The sequence below is a fragment of the Lygodium microphyllum genome, chromosome 9 (assembly GCF_053477565.2).
Source record: "Lygodium microphyllum isolate KBCC chromosome 9, Lygodium_microphyllum_v1.1.10, whole genome shotgun sequence".
NCBI lineage: Eukaryota > Viridiplantae > Streptophyta > Polypodiopsida > Schizaeales > Lygodiaceae > Lygodium > Lygodium microphyllum.
This window is the reverse complement of record NC_141143.1, coordinates 108,278,369-108,293,472: the sequence shown is the minus strand read 5'-3', so window position 1 is coordinate 108,293,472 and position 15,104 is coordinate 108,278,369. Positions and strand designations below refer to the sequence as shown.

Sequence of the window (15,104 nt, the reverse complement as noted above, 5' to 3'; positions counted from 1 at the left end):
ACAACAGGAGCAAACACGGATGGAGTGGCAACAGTCTCGAGGGTTGGACAGCCACGTGGGAGGAGGTGGATGGTTGAAGTCTGCACGTGGAGTGAGAAACCTGCACAAACGGAATAAGGCTGAATGGGGGCAGCCTGTCTATTTATAGATGTGGAAGGGCGCCCCAAAAATTAGGGCTTCCACTAAACTCTCTGGAACCGCTCCCCATTTTAGGTTTCCACTGAACTCTCTTGAACGGCTCTCTGTTTTAGGGTTTTTACTCTAAAAGAGCGTTTTTTAGTGTGTTTTGGGGCTGTTTAAGAGGCTAATCAGCAAGTAATGCATATTTTAGCTCAACAGGTTCATCCACGTCAACATGGTTTCATTAAAGATTAGAACATAATGCATAACATTTTGAATGTTCAACTGGGAATTGACTATGCTCAAGCTTCAGGCCAGCAAGTAGTTATGCTTCAGCTTGTTGCTTGATATTGAGAAGGCATTTGATCATGTTAGCTGGTCTTTTTTGTGGCAATTATTGTCTACAATGGGATTCGATCCTCACATGATTTCTCTTGTTGATACCATTAGTCACGGACCTGTGGCTCATATTGCTCTTAATGGAGGATCACGGAGGAAATTGCCTTATCTCGGTCTCTTAGGCAAGGCTGCCCTCTCAGCCATTGCTGTTCGCTTTGGTCACTCACTCGATACTCTCATGGTTGGATAAGTTGGCTGATCAAGGTGAGATAGTTGGCTTGTCTCTTCCCAATGGTACTCAACTTGTGAGTCAATCTTTGGGAGATGATTCTTTTATGTTCCTTAAGGCTGATCGCAATAATGTTAATTGGGCAATGGTGGTGTGAAATCTTTTTACTTTGGCATTGGGTCTTCATATCAATACTCAGAAATCTACACTACTCTTCTATACAGAGATTGATCTGCAGGCCTTGGGCTGGCATGGAATTGTGATCTCAAAGGGAAATATAACCAGACACTTGGGATATCCTATTGGTGTGGAGGTAGCACCTCGGACCCCATTGGATTGGATGGCCTCCCAGATTCATGACAGGTTCATATACTAGAAATCTCAAGGTTGGCCTTTACATGTCAGACTGAAAGTTGCTCAACGTATTATGATCAATATGATATCATTCTTTCTGTCATTGCTTCCCTGGACTAAGAAATCCCTCTTGGATTTGGTTCAGCCTATCAGATTCATGTTGTGGAAAAAGAAAGGCAACCATTTGGCACAAGTCTGGATTTCGCGGTAGCATGTGACTACGCCTAAACGGATGGAGGGTGCAGCTTTGTTGGATGTTAATTTGCATATGATAGCCTTGAGGTTGGCCCTTTTGTAGGCTTTATGTATACAAAGTCATCCTTGGTCAGAGATTGCTAAATTTTTCATTGAAAAGAGTGGCATCTCTCATGGTAACACGGTTATTCATGCTTCATGGTGGCATGTGCTTAATTCCTCGAGGCCTATAAAGATCTTCCAATCTTTTCTCATTTTTCATTTAATTTTTTCAGTCTGGCGGCCCCTTGATATTCGCAAGGAGGTGAATTCACTGCAAGGAGAAGTATTGGCATTCTTCAGGTTGTTGGATTGGCCGGATACAGATTTGCAAAGAGTCAAGTTTAACCGGATGGTGCGTTTGAGGCTATAGACAGTTTTTGATGGTGTTATTCTTGAGTAGTTCTGCCTTTATTCTTTTCGGTGTATTCGTCAACACTTTTGGGTACCCCATGGATATTGTGACATTTGGTCATCCATATAGGTCAAATTTCAGGTTGTTGGATTGGCCGGATACAGATTTGCAAAGAGTCAAGTTTAACCGGATGGTGCGTTTGAGGTTGTAGACAGTTTTTGATGGTGTTATTCTTGGGTAGTCCCGCCTTTATTCTTTTCGGCGTATTCGTCAACACTTTCGGGTACCCCATGGATATTGTGACATCAGGTCATCCATATAGGTTAAACTTTAGAAGTTCTCTCCTTTGTGAGTGCTACAGCCATTGTATCCATGGCGTGGTTGGATGTTTGTGCTTTTGGATGATTTCAAGAAGAGGTTTGCTAACCAAATATATCATTAGATGGTGGAGGTCAAGAGATGGGTCACTACAAAGGTGAATAAATTATGGCATATTAGGGATGGCAAAAAGAAGTGGTAGGAAAGATTCATTCAGCTTTGGAAGTCTAAGGTTCCCTATCAGGGTAGTAAAGTCTTCTTGTGGAGACTGTTGATTGGTGGTCTTCCAACTAGAGAGGTGTTGCGTGCTCGAAAGTTCTCCGTTGGTCGTCGTGTATTTTGCACTACATGTGATGAAACATTGCTTCATCTTTTTGTCTCTTGTCCGGTTGCATGACAGATTTGGAGTTTTATCTCTCGAGTGTGGTTCTCGGCGACTTAGCTCCGGATAACAGCCCGTTCATGGATCATGGGAAAGCTCCCCTCTGTGCCTTCTTTGCATTTTGATTATTCTTGCCTCTTCCATTTCCTTAGATGGACTGCCTTGTGTCATATTTGGCATAGTCGGAATGCCTTTATTTTTGATTTGGCTTCGGGTACCCATGGTCATGTGGCCCGTGTTTGAGGTTTAGTGCTATGGCAGATTTCTTCTATGATATCTGAGGTAGGGTCTCTTGGTGATGGTGTAGTATCCTTTGCATTTGTAGATGATGCCTCTTGCAAGGGTATGGACTAGCTGGACGTGGGCAATAGGCTCTGCATCTGTCTGTGGTTCTATCTATGGTGGTCCCTCGTGGTAGGGCCATTAGTCGAATTGATGAGGGCTTTGTGGAGGGAGTAGTCGATGCTTTATAGAATTCTGTGTGGGTGCATGTTGGTGTGTGGCTGTCTCTGTTGCTGGGTCTATAAGAGGTGCTCTCTATGGTGGCATAGCTCTAGCAAGAAGAGCTCGAGACATCTTTGATTTGGGAAATCCATAACCTTGGATAGTGGTTAAAGTCCCTCTTTGAACAAGCAATGGATGCGCACTCGAAGCTTGTAGCATATTGGGCATTTGCATGAGTAGTTCTTCTTTGTCTTTGGCTCAAGCTAACAAAGTTGGCAAATCTTATCCTTTGAGGAGAGGGAGTTTGCGCTGTACCTACCTATCTCGATTCAGAGTTAGTTTGAGGATGTATAGAGCTGTCCAATGGTGCATCCAACACCATGAGATAGATGTGTATCCTTTGTACCTTGGGCAAACAACAAAGCCATCTAGGGATAATATAGAAGATGCTTCTGGTAGAAAGCCAACTTGGTCTCTAGATTTTCAATAGTTGTCACCGTGTCTTGGCTATGTGTATGTGAATAATGCCCATATTGATGATGCAGTTTAGCTCCTCTCGATTGAGCTCCAAGTGGGGGCAATCCAAGCTATACTATAGTGGTGGGAGGTGATCAATGTATAATCCATGTAATTGTAGCCATGCCTTTGTTTGAGCATACCAACACTCAGTATCCCCTTGTAATGCTAGCTGTCTAGATGACTCTAGTGCGAGTTGGGAGTCTTTGTGTCTCGGCAAGGTCCAGAGCGTATGTAGGAAGGTCATTGTTTGGAAGAGGGTGTGTGCCACTATGGATGGTGCTCCCATATTTGCTCTGATAATCTCATGTGGTACAGAGGGCTTACTCCGAATGATCCATGAAATCATCAGTATTAGGGGTCTCTCCATTTGCTCCCACCTCTTATGTATCTCCTCTCCCTTGGGTAGTGGTTGATCGTGTGTGACTCTCCTTGTGTGATAGAGGCTTGATCCCCCATATGGGGGCCCCATATAGAAGTGCTAGGGTGACCAAAGTATTGAAGATCTAGAGCTTTGTTCGAGGCTCTTGAAACTGTATGTGTGCGCATTGACTCTCCATCGACTGAAGAGCTGCATAGCCTTGTGTCAATCTATCCTCTGTTAATCTCCTCAAAGTGAATCTCAGCCCTAAAAATATAATCCCAAAGTAAATATATGTTTGGACCATCTCCATTATCTCCTCTCCATATGTGAAATGCTGTACTGATCGTCGAATCCACCGGGAGGAAGTGTTAAACACCATAATCTTGGATTTTCCAAGGTCCATTGTGAGATCCTTGTGTTGATAGAAGGCATGTAGTGCATATAGGTGGTGCTGCAATCCCTCCAGTGTGCTGGAGATGAGGACTATGTCATGCATACATATTGAGAGAGCAAATAGATAGAGCTCAATTGGTTTAGTTGAATGCATGATGACTAGATGGTCTTGAGTTCAGTTCTTACATCCACACGGTTACCATAGGAATAAAAAATGGAGATTGGAACTTTGCTTAGTTGGTTAATAAGACAAGTGGCTTACTGTTGAGCTAAAAATTCATTACATACTGATTAACTCTTTAAAACAGCCCCAAAACATGTAATTTACCAAAAGTGTCATTTAATGGGGAGCGGTTCTAGATAATTTTTGTGTCCCACATGCAAAACCCTAATCTGGGAGGATCCTTCTATATCTATAGATAGACAAGCTGCTCACCATTCAGCCTGATTCTTGTGTGTAGGTTTCTCTCTTCCACATGTAGATTTCAGCCATCACCCTTCTTCTCACGGCTGTCCAGCCTCTCCAGACTGCTACCATATCATCATCAGCCCTTAGAGCATTGTGACCCATCCACAATTGTCATCCATCACTCCCAGTTGCTAGTGACATCATTTAGCCCCTCCAGGTTATTGGGTTCATTAATCAAGGAGGCTGCCTTGCTTTCCATGCATTTGTTGAGCATTAGACATGCTATGTTTTGTAGTATAGGCTTTGACATGTAATCCGACACTCCATCAGCTGCTGTGTTTTTACAGATTTGCTGCTCCCTTCATCACGAGACACATCCTCCTATTGTTGGCTGGTTGCCTACTGCCTTGGTGATGAACGTTTGCAGTTTCTCACACTTCGACATCTTTGGCTGGTGGTTACAAGACTTGGGATCCATCTTTATAGATGTCACCCTTTGATACATTTATTGCTTTGCCCTTGAGCATTTTGTGCACTCTTACATTCATTTATTGCATTGATTCATTCACTTCATAGTTCTCTTCTTTCTTTGTCATTGTTTGTGATTTTTCGTTTTTCGTTTTTCGTTTTTCATTTTTCGTTTTGCATTTAGGGTTTGAGTTTTGCATGCCATTGTTTGAGTCTTTGTGTTTTAGTTGTGGTTGTACTTTTTGTATTTCATTAGTGCAAACTCTAGAATATCTTCACATGGTATTAGAGCAGTACTCTTGTAAAGAGTATCCTGCGGATACTATGGAGGCTTGGTTTTGTGTGAGGTATATGAACGACACATAAGTAATTCATGTTTGAGACTTCTTCTCGAGCTCCCATGATGTCTCATCAAGCTTCTCCATCATTGGAGGTCCTAAGGAGGCATTATGGACTCGGCAAGAAAGACGACAACTCACCTTCACTTTGACCTTCTTTTTCTTCTTGTGTTCTCGATTTCAGTCAGATGATAGAGGAGTTTGAAGAGTGCTTGTGTATCACGTATAGTTAAATTTACACCTCTCCTAACAGCTTTGCTACTATATTGGAACTGGTTGGTGAGGTTGGCTACCTCTCCAATCAAGGAGAACATATGACATTTGGGATGATTGGTGAACCATCTTCCTTATCTCCACCAAGCTCAGTGTTAGGTTCATATAACCCCTTTGAGTTACATAAATCAAAATGCTCCTTATTCCTCCTTTTGGTGTACAATGTTGACCCAAGTGTGGAGGAATTATTTAATTTAATGGAAAATGAATGAGAATGAAAGAATTAATCAATGCACAATGATGTTGGATTACGGATGAGGAGTGAATTAATGAGAAAGAGAGAGTACAACGCTTTGGGCGATCACACTAAATAATGCCACACTCATGTGCTAATGAGGCACAAAGTGCCTATTTATAATAGAATGAAACCCTAACGATTTTAACCATTCTAGGAAACCTAAAATAAACCCTAACCCTAGTGTCACTCATTTCCTAGGACATTAGTGTCACTTAGTGCCTAGGACACTAGGGGGCAACAACTACATTTGATGACAGATTAAATTCTTGGGGAGCTTGAATCATGGATCAAAGGGCATCAACGCGTAGCCCATGAGATGGCCTACAAACCCCCCTCCATGAAATGGGCGGATTGATCTAGGGAAAATGACAAAATCCTTGAAAATAAAAAGATATATAAGGTCATGGTTGCACAAGTTCATCCAAGTGGATATAGCAACCTATGATAGTACAAAGTATAACAGATCATGGAACAAATGGAATCAAGTCTAAGGCTCACCGAAAAACCTAGAACTTTGGTCGAGGAAGAGCTTTCGTGAAAAGATTTACCAAGTTGTCTTCAGTGGGTACATAAGACAACTCTATTTCTCTAGCTGACATCTGCTCACGAACATAATGGTAATGAAATTCCATATGCTTCATGCGGGCATGGAACACTGGATTCTGCATAGTGGCCAAAGCACTTTGGCTGTTAGTGTAGATAAGTATCAGAGCTGTTTGGTGTACATAAAGATCTACAAGTAACTTGTGGAGCTGAACACACTTCATTGTGGCGATGAATGTTGCTTTATACTCAGCTTCACAACTGAAAGTAGGAATTGTAGTTCGTTTCTTACTGAACCAAGAAACAAGACATGTACCCAAGAAGAAGCAGTTGCCTCTATGAGAGACGAGAATCTGAAAATCTCACCCAATCACTGTCAGAATATCCATGCAAAAGTGAAGAAATAGCCTTGAAGAAAAGGCTTAAATTCTTGGTATCCTTGAGAGAAGTGAAGGCACTCTTCATTGTTTGCAAATGATTCACAAAAGGGCTGTGAATTATGATACTTGATTGGGCAGCTGAATACTTTGTTGGTGATGGAAATATGCCCCCCTCAATGGTGATGAATTGGGGAGCCATAGGTGGGCGAAGAACACCAATATAAATGACAGCAAGTGCTTGCTGCAAATGATGCTATAATGCTGCAATTTGGACAGCATTGATCCCAAGAATAAGCAAATCTTCAATATATGGATTAAAAATCAGCAAATCTGAAACATGTGGCACCAAAGCAACATGTGTCATTAAAAAAATCACTCGTTGAAGGAGCATGATCAAGAGAAATTTCAGCATGCTGTTGATCATAAGTATCAAGACAATAAAGTCATGATGTGAGAGTGCTGGTCAATATGAGAGAAGAAGGTATGTGATCATCATAAACCCCACACCGAGGGCCATCAAAGAGGACATGAAAGCCCGAAGTAGCAATGGTTGAGGTGGAAAGAAGGTTCTTCTTAATGCCTTGCACATAGAGGACATTTTGTAACGTAATGGAAGTGCCAAAAATAGTATTAACTTGCACAGTACCAATGCCTTCAATTGCCTAAGAGGCATTGTTTGCACACATGACTATGCCCTCCTTAGGTATATGAGAAATGGATGATAATTCTCAATAAGAAGTGATGTGCTTAGAAGCACCACTATCAAAATACCAAGTAGAAGCCGCATTGGTGATAAGAGAATAAGCATCATGTATGGAAGGATTATACTGACATTTGATGAAGAAAGTATATTCCGTGTACTTGGCGAGGTTGGCAATCTCATTGGTGACAATGAGACAAGACTTCTTGTTCTTCTCTGATGCAATGTGCTTATGACATTCAGTGATGTCGTGCCCCATCTTTCAACAGTAATTCATAGAAACAGGAAACGGCCATTTCATCTTGTAGGAACAACCTAATGCGTTCCAAACCCTTTGAGGAGATAGAATGTCCAGGGAATGTTCCTTGCTGTTTCTTGGCCGTTTCCCTTGCCATTCCCTATTTGGAATGGCCGTTTCATGCTTGCTGACAAAAAATTGTTGTCTTTCCTATGTTTTCTTCTTGCTTGTGTCACAATTCTGCCACCTCTTCATCCATCTCCATTGCCTAATGTGCACTCACTCACTCACTCACTCACACACACACACACTCTCTCTCTCTCTCTCTCTCTCTCTCTCGCACATTGAAGATTCAAAGTGTCAAGACAAGCCACAAGCCAATCATGATTCCATGTAGAGTTCACATTTGATGCATTATCAATTCTTGCAAATCACAATCCAATTTCAGCCTCATTCTCAATTCCAAGGTAATCACCCATTTATATTGTCTAATTCCAAGGGAAATTGGGGTATTTGTTGCAATTTAGGGCAATTTGGAGTTATGGGGGTAATCGAGTCAATTTTGGGGGATATGGGTCAATTTGGAGCGGCATCCTAGTAGTGGAACTTTGAAACCAGCCTTCTTGGTTGGATAGGTGGGTATTAATATGATTTAGCACTAATTACAACAAGTAATTAATTCACATAAATTGAAACACACACTTTACTACTTTAAGATTGGACAACAGATAGCCTATTGACCCTAGAATTGACGCCCCTTGCGATATTTTTTAAGCTTTTAATGCAAATGGATGGGGTACAATTGAGATTATCTGATCTTCTTTGCTAATCCAAGTGCCTCTTGTTGTCAAAATTGACTAACAAGCCTCCAAACCAATTTGCCCCTTGGTTTATTGTGGGATTGGCATTCATCCTACACCTTGAAAGACAAATTCAGCCCCAAATCTGATATTGGCAAGCTGGCCTCTTGAATCTCCTTGAAATTCCTCAATTTCAACTGCTGGAATTCAAGTCCTGAGCCCTCAATTTTGAGTTCACATCTCGAGATGGCTATCAAACCGTAATTTCTGGTGTAAATTAGGGTTTATAGCAGAGATTTGCCAATAGTTGGACCTCTGATGACTCAAATGACTTGATTTTGTTGAGATAATATGAGAGATAGCTAGGGGATGAGAGGATGTTGTAGAGACAAAAATTTTGGAGTTTCATTGTAAGAAATGTTGAAAAACTGCTGTTGCCCTGCTTAAATAGCTATGCAAGTTGTCACCTACAACTTAGGACTAGCAGAAAGATTCCTACCTCCTCTTGTATGCTATCAGCTACACGAGATGGACCTTGGGCTGTTGTTACATGCTCGTAGAGGGCTCCAAACTACTGTCACTTATTGTAGGAATGGTCCTTGGTGGTTGCAAATCACATCAACAATATCTTTTTGCTCTCTAATAGCATCATTCTCTCTTACAATGGTTGTAATAGACTTCCACTAGCCCCAATAACGTTTTCTCTACTTGCACATGAAAGTTTTTCTAAGTGGTAATCTTCTAATTCCATTTTCAGTGTTATCAAGCTTGTAAAATTAATTTTCAAAAGATTAGTTTTAAAAATTAATTTAATAATTATTCTAGTGCCTAGAAAAATAATTTCGTGAACCAATAATTAACTGGCTAGGCCAATTTGTCTTCCAAGTATCCTTGGGCAATTATTGACCCTTAGGTTGGCATTAATTAATTAATTAATGTCTAGCCTCTAACGTCACCATTGACATTAGTGGCCAATAAATTGGTCTAGGCCAAAATCTAACACCAGGTACCACCCAATACTTGTTAGACATAACTTATTACAACTTTTATCTTTGGCATGAGCTGATACTTTGGAGTCCTGGGTCCCACACCGTTAGATAGTCACAATAGCACATTTGATTAACTTTAAATTAAATGCTAAGCAAAGCAATAGAATTTCACATCCTCCTGACGTCTACATTGAGCATTCAAAGCTTCTTCTCAAGGGATATATGGTCAGTTAACGTCTTTTGATGGTGGAGAGAAAACTAGCTTCTTCCAAACTTTTGCAAGAATATTCAATATGTAAATATGCACTAGGATAGAATCCTATAAGCTCATAAAAAGAAAGGATCTAGCTCGAGAGTTGAGCCAATCCCATAAGGTAGCACGATCCATTGTTGATCCCATTGTGGGAACCTCCATGGGACAGGGAACGGGAAGAGAAACAAACTCCCAAACATGGAAGGTGTTGAGAATACAATCCACCTTACATGACCACAATGAATAGTTGGAACCATCCAAGTGGTCCTCCTTGGGCAAAGAAGAAAGTACGGGCACTTGCATTGAGGATGCCATAGGAGGCATCTTAAGACCATAGGTATAGGTCTTGTGTTAAACATGGAGGGAGGGAGGAAAAGGCTGCCATACAAACAGACTTGGTGACCTCCATTGTGTTGATCTTCGTGAGAACTAGTGTGATAATCTCTTCGTCTTTCAAAGGAATGTTGAGAGACCTCATCCTTTGAATCATCAAAGCTTGCGAATTGGTTATAAGACATCTTCAATGACCTGCAAAAAAAACAAGAACACTTGCATTTGCTGTAGAAAGCCCTCGAATAGTGAAATCAGCTGCATGTTCACGTAAGAAATGATGTAGGCAGTCGGCCAAGAGGAGAAAAGCAATCGGTTGACAAGAAAGTAATGTGTTTTCAGCAAAATGCTGACAAAAATCAGCCTCTTGATGAATAGGAATTGTCATTGCACCAAAATGCTGCATAGAAGACTGTCACCCAAGAGTAGGAAGGTGCGTTTCAGCAAAATGCTGATCTAGAGAGTTTGCGTCAGCAATGTGGGATATCACCTCAGCAGTAGAATGGTTGCCTCAGCTCCACATAGCTTTGTCCTCTCGTTTGGCAATGATACCATGTGAGAGTGCACAATGGAAACACACACACACACACACACACAAAGAAGAAGAAGAAGAAGAAGGAAGGAAGGCGCATTGATTGAAAATAAATGCTGAATACAACAGTGTGAATTGATCAGTCTTTGAACATAGTCTGAGGCGTCAATGAGGGCTCCAGATCAGGCTGAGAACGATGATGGAAGCAGCACCACTGGAGATAGAAGAGTATGCCGAAGTTGGAGGAGCAACCTGCACAAGATGTGTGTGCCAAGTGAGGAGGGACAGCTATAAATAGCCGAATGTCTCCAAATCTGGCCAACTTGCTGCAAATACCCTAGGACTGCAATAAATGGGGTTTGCCCACATAGAAAAATCTAGAAAATGATGATGTGGCATACTAGGCAGTTCAGAGTAGGTAGGCATTGGTAGGGAGTGGATACCAACTGACAAACATAGGACATGTGCCTAAAATAGAAAAAATGCACACTAAATGCACACTAAAATGCCAAAGCTCCCATGTTTCTACTAGACTTTGACAAGAGTTCACAACCAGGAGATGATAGATTGACAACCCTAAAACAAGCAGGCTAACAATTCTAGCCATGTAGCAAAGGTTGTGGTGGCCTTGGAATTCTACTCCTAGCCCTAGTGGTGCCATCATCCCTCATGACTTTCCAATCCGCGAGAGAATGTGAGCTAGTGGTGGTGGTGGTGGGACATGTTAGTCTCATCCATATGCAAGTGTGGTGGAACCTAAGTGTGGCTTTCTACAAGCGCTGATGAAGTTTGGTGGATTCAAATCTTGGAGCTGGCTTGCCTTTTAGGTTCTTTCGGTGGAGTTGGTTTGTGATAAGGCACCTTGGTGGTTGCTTGATCACCCATCGCTTGGGTATCGATGGTCCTATCTGATTGTCATTGTTGTATGTACTATGATGGGTCTTTTGTCATTGTATATTTTATGTTATTGATTTAGGCTTTGCAATAGACTTTCCTTTGATGTATATATTGTTTGGTTTGGAAGTCCCTTGTAGGGTTGCTTTGTACTTTGTATTTTGCCTTGGGATACTTTGTCCCACAAGGATTTATTAATAGAGTTTCTTCTCTTCTCTGAGAAAAAAAACTGTGTATGGTTTGCTGAATCTTAAATATATAAATATGACTTATTATTATTATTATTATTATGAAATGCACTTCTGCTTTCTTGCTTGTTATATGTCATGCGGTGGCCTTTTATATATGGGGGTCAATTATTATGTTAATTGTAGAAAGTGTGCATAGGAATATATAAGCTTGTAGAAGGATGCACACTCACAGATACAGAAAGGTTAACAGGAAGAGTGGTGGTGGGAAAACTTTACAGCACAATGTTTATAAGCTAGGATTGTGAACTTTCTGTCAAAGTGTAGAATGTGTTCCTAATCCTTTCAGTCTCCGGGTATCATGGTACTGTTTTGACCTTATAAAGAATGGTTTTCTCCTTTTTTCTGTCTGTTGTTGCATGTGAAGGAAGTTGATTATTTGACTTGTTACATCGGTGGATGCAATCAATTCCAACTATTCAACTTACATAATGATGGATGCATTTTTCTGCGAGTTATATTTTTGTAGTGCTGTACATGTGACATATTTGTCCACATCTTCTGCATTTATACAGTTGCTGTCCTCCATCTCATCTGTGCAGGTATGACTTTTTCCCGCACACATATGCATTACCAGCAGAATATGGTCTCTTTGTGGAAGAGTTCAAGCGAAACCCTGTAAGTTGTGAATTGCCTGTTGTGGCTTTTAGTAAATTATAAACATAATACAATTTGAAAAAGACTTCCTAAAAAGGATATGCATTAGATAAGGTGATCTGTCATGTATGTTTTCTCTGCCTTCTTTTTTTTGGTGATAGTGTGCTATATGGTTCCCTTCAACACAATTCAAGCAACTTGCATGGAGCGATGAGCCTCTTCCTTATTTTAGTGATGTGTTTTGACGTTACAGACTTACATGTGGCAGTGCTTGGAAACAATCAGGGCTTAAAAGTTAATATTGACATGCATAATTCTACGTTGACACTAATGGACATAAATGAAAAACGAAATGATTTGTGTGTGTGAATTATAACTTGGTTTTGCTGGCTGGAAATTCAGCATGCTTTGAGCAGTAGTTGCTTTAAGCAATAGGTGCACATGTTGTGCTTAAAAGTTAATATTGACATGCATAATTCTATGTCGACACTAATGGACAAATGAAAAACGAAATGATTTGTGTGTGTGACTTTTTAACTTGGTTTTGCTAGCTGGAAATTCAGCATGCTGTGAGCACCAGTTGGGTTAAGCAATAGGTGCAAATGTTGTTTGACCATGATGTTGCATGGTTCGCTAGTGGTTACATATGTTTCTATCACATTGTAGTGCAATCAAGGATGATGTACATGTGAGATTAGGCTAAATGTGTATCACAATGATAGATAATCCCGGCTTGGGGGAGTGGGGGACATTGACAAAAGTTGTGTGGATAGGTGCTAATGATATACCTAGCCTCCACGTTAGATCTTGGTTAGGGACATTAAATATCCCCTTGGAAATGACTTATAGTGTCATGGGGTTTAGGGATTTAAATGATGTAATATCCAAGACTGAGGTTTGTGGAAAGTTTCAATACTTTTAGGTTCAAAGAAGTTAGACATTTAAAATTGAGGTTGGGCAATATTAAATATTAATTAAGATAAAGGCAGGGCCAAAGGGTTATTGAGCTCGGATTTGCATGTGGAGTTCCTAGTGAAAATGTAAATTTGCAAAATGTCAAGTTTGGGTTAGTTTTGGGATGTATGCAAGTGAATCTTCCAGGTTGGGCTCTTTCTTTCCCATTCTCTGATGGATCTGGGCCATGCAAGGTTAGAGAAGGTTGTGGAGATAAGTTTTTGGGAGAGTCACAATAGGCGAAGGTCAATCTAGAGCTTTGGATAGCAGCAAAAGGTGCATTTCAATTTATGCGAATTAATTACTTAAATGTAAATATTGATTAATTAGGTTATTTACCACTCTCTCCAAGGAGGAAGGCCGGTTTCATTAGCCCAAGAGATGGGAGCCATACCCAAGGTAAAGCACCACCATGGAAACTCTAGGTGTCAGGATCTTCTTCCGAATTAGAATCTGTGTATCCTTGCAAACATAAACCAAAACCATAAGTCAGGCCATAAAAATAGGTACATTGCAAATATCTCAAAACATGAAGACATGCAATCCAATGTGACATCCTAGGTGTAGTGAAATATTGGCTGAGCCAATTGATAAAGTATGCTAAATTTGGCCTAGTATGAATTAACCAAAGGAGTTTTCCTACTATAGGTCTATAGGTGTACTCGTTGAAGGGCTGACCTAGGGTATTGTTAGATACGTGGACAATTGTATTGAGAGACATGGCCACAATCCATGTATGCTCTTTGCTATATTGATCCACCAATCGAAGAGCGTACTTTTCTTGTAATATAAAAATATATATCCGAGATCAAATGGTTAAGTGAAAATAGCCGTGCCATTACAAAATAAGATGAATATATGAGGTTAAAAGCCAAAATTGGTATATGGTAGAGTCTAGGTCCTAGCGATCACATGCGCAACATGCGATATAACTAGTACATACATGGATCATAGTGGATACAATCATCAATGATACAAATAAGAGAGAGACCTATGATGAGGCATCACTATCATCATCATCATCATCACCATTTGAGTGCTCATCAAGTGAGCGAAGATGACTCGACACTCTCATACTTTCTCTCACTAATGAGGTCACCATCATTATCAAATGATGGATCCCCTGGGCATCGGCTATGTGGGCAGGGGAGGAGAATATCATCATGAGGCATGGGATGGGAGCCACTAGAGTCACGCCTCACATATGTTTACAAGCCACTCGAACCACCTCTCCTCGAGGTTAGAGGATATTGAATGACCATGGCCCTGTTGCCACCTACTTGAACTCCTCGCCCAGGAGCATGCTGATTATGAGTGTTATGAGTATTTGCTGTTATAAGCTCTCTACAAAACTCCACAAAGATCATCTCCTCTTCCTCATCCACGTCTTGAGGCACACTTGAAAGAGTGTCACCGGTCAACTTAAATGTATTAACATTCAACTACACAATGCATATAAGATTATAAATACTAAATTTAAAGTATAAAATTTAAGATAACAAAATTTAAATTTTATGGTCAAGTGTTTATGTACTTTGGACAACCCATGCTCATCATAGCTCTCATAATGTGTAAGTTGGTGTAGCAAATAGACTAGTGCAAGTGACTCTCTCCTTCAATAAGTGGAAGAAGCAAATGTTGTGAAGAAACGCTCTAAACACATCAAACACAAAACCAATTGTATGACAAAGCACAAAGTGATAGAACACAGTTAAGGTTAGGGTAACTCAGAGAGTATGAACACAGAGAATATTGAAGTGAATGTCTATTGCAAATACAATGCTTATACATCAAACACACTATGTAGTAAATGAATATTGAACCTCGAACTCGTGTCTTAAGGACCAAGTTAGAGATAATGAGTTGGAGAGT

General features: G+C 40.6%; 1 protein-coding gene across 1 annotated transcript in view; it reads left to right on the top strand.

Moving 5' to 3' along the window:
* Positions 1-15,104, top strand: part of LOC148031407 (uncharacterized) — a 115,277-nt gene that overhangs the window by 11,454 nt on the left and 88,719 nt on the right. Inside the window, exon 6 of the mRNA XM_087684936.1 lies at positions 12,224-12,299. Within this exon, the coding sequence (XP_087541062.1) occupies positions 12,224-12,299 (76 nt within the window). The remainder of the gene's footprint in view (positions 1-12,223; positions 12,300-15,104) is intronic.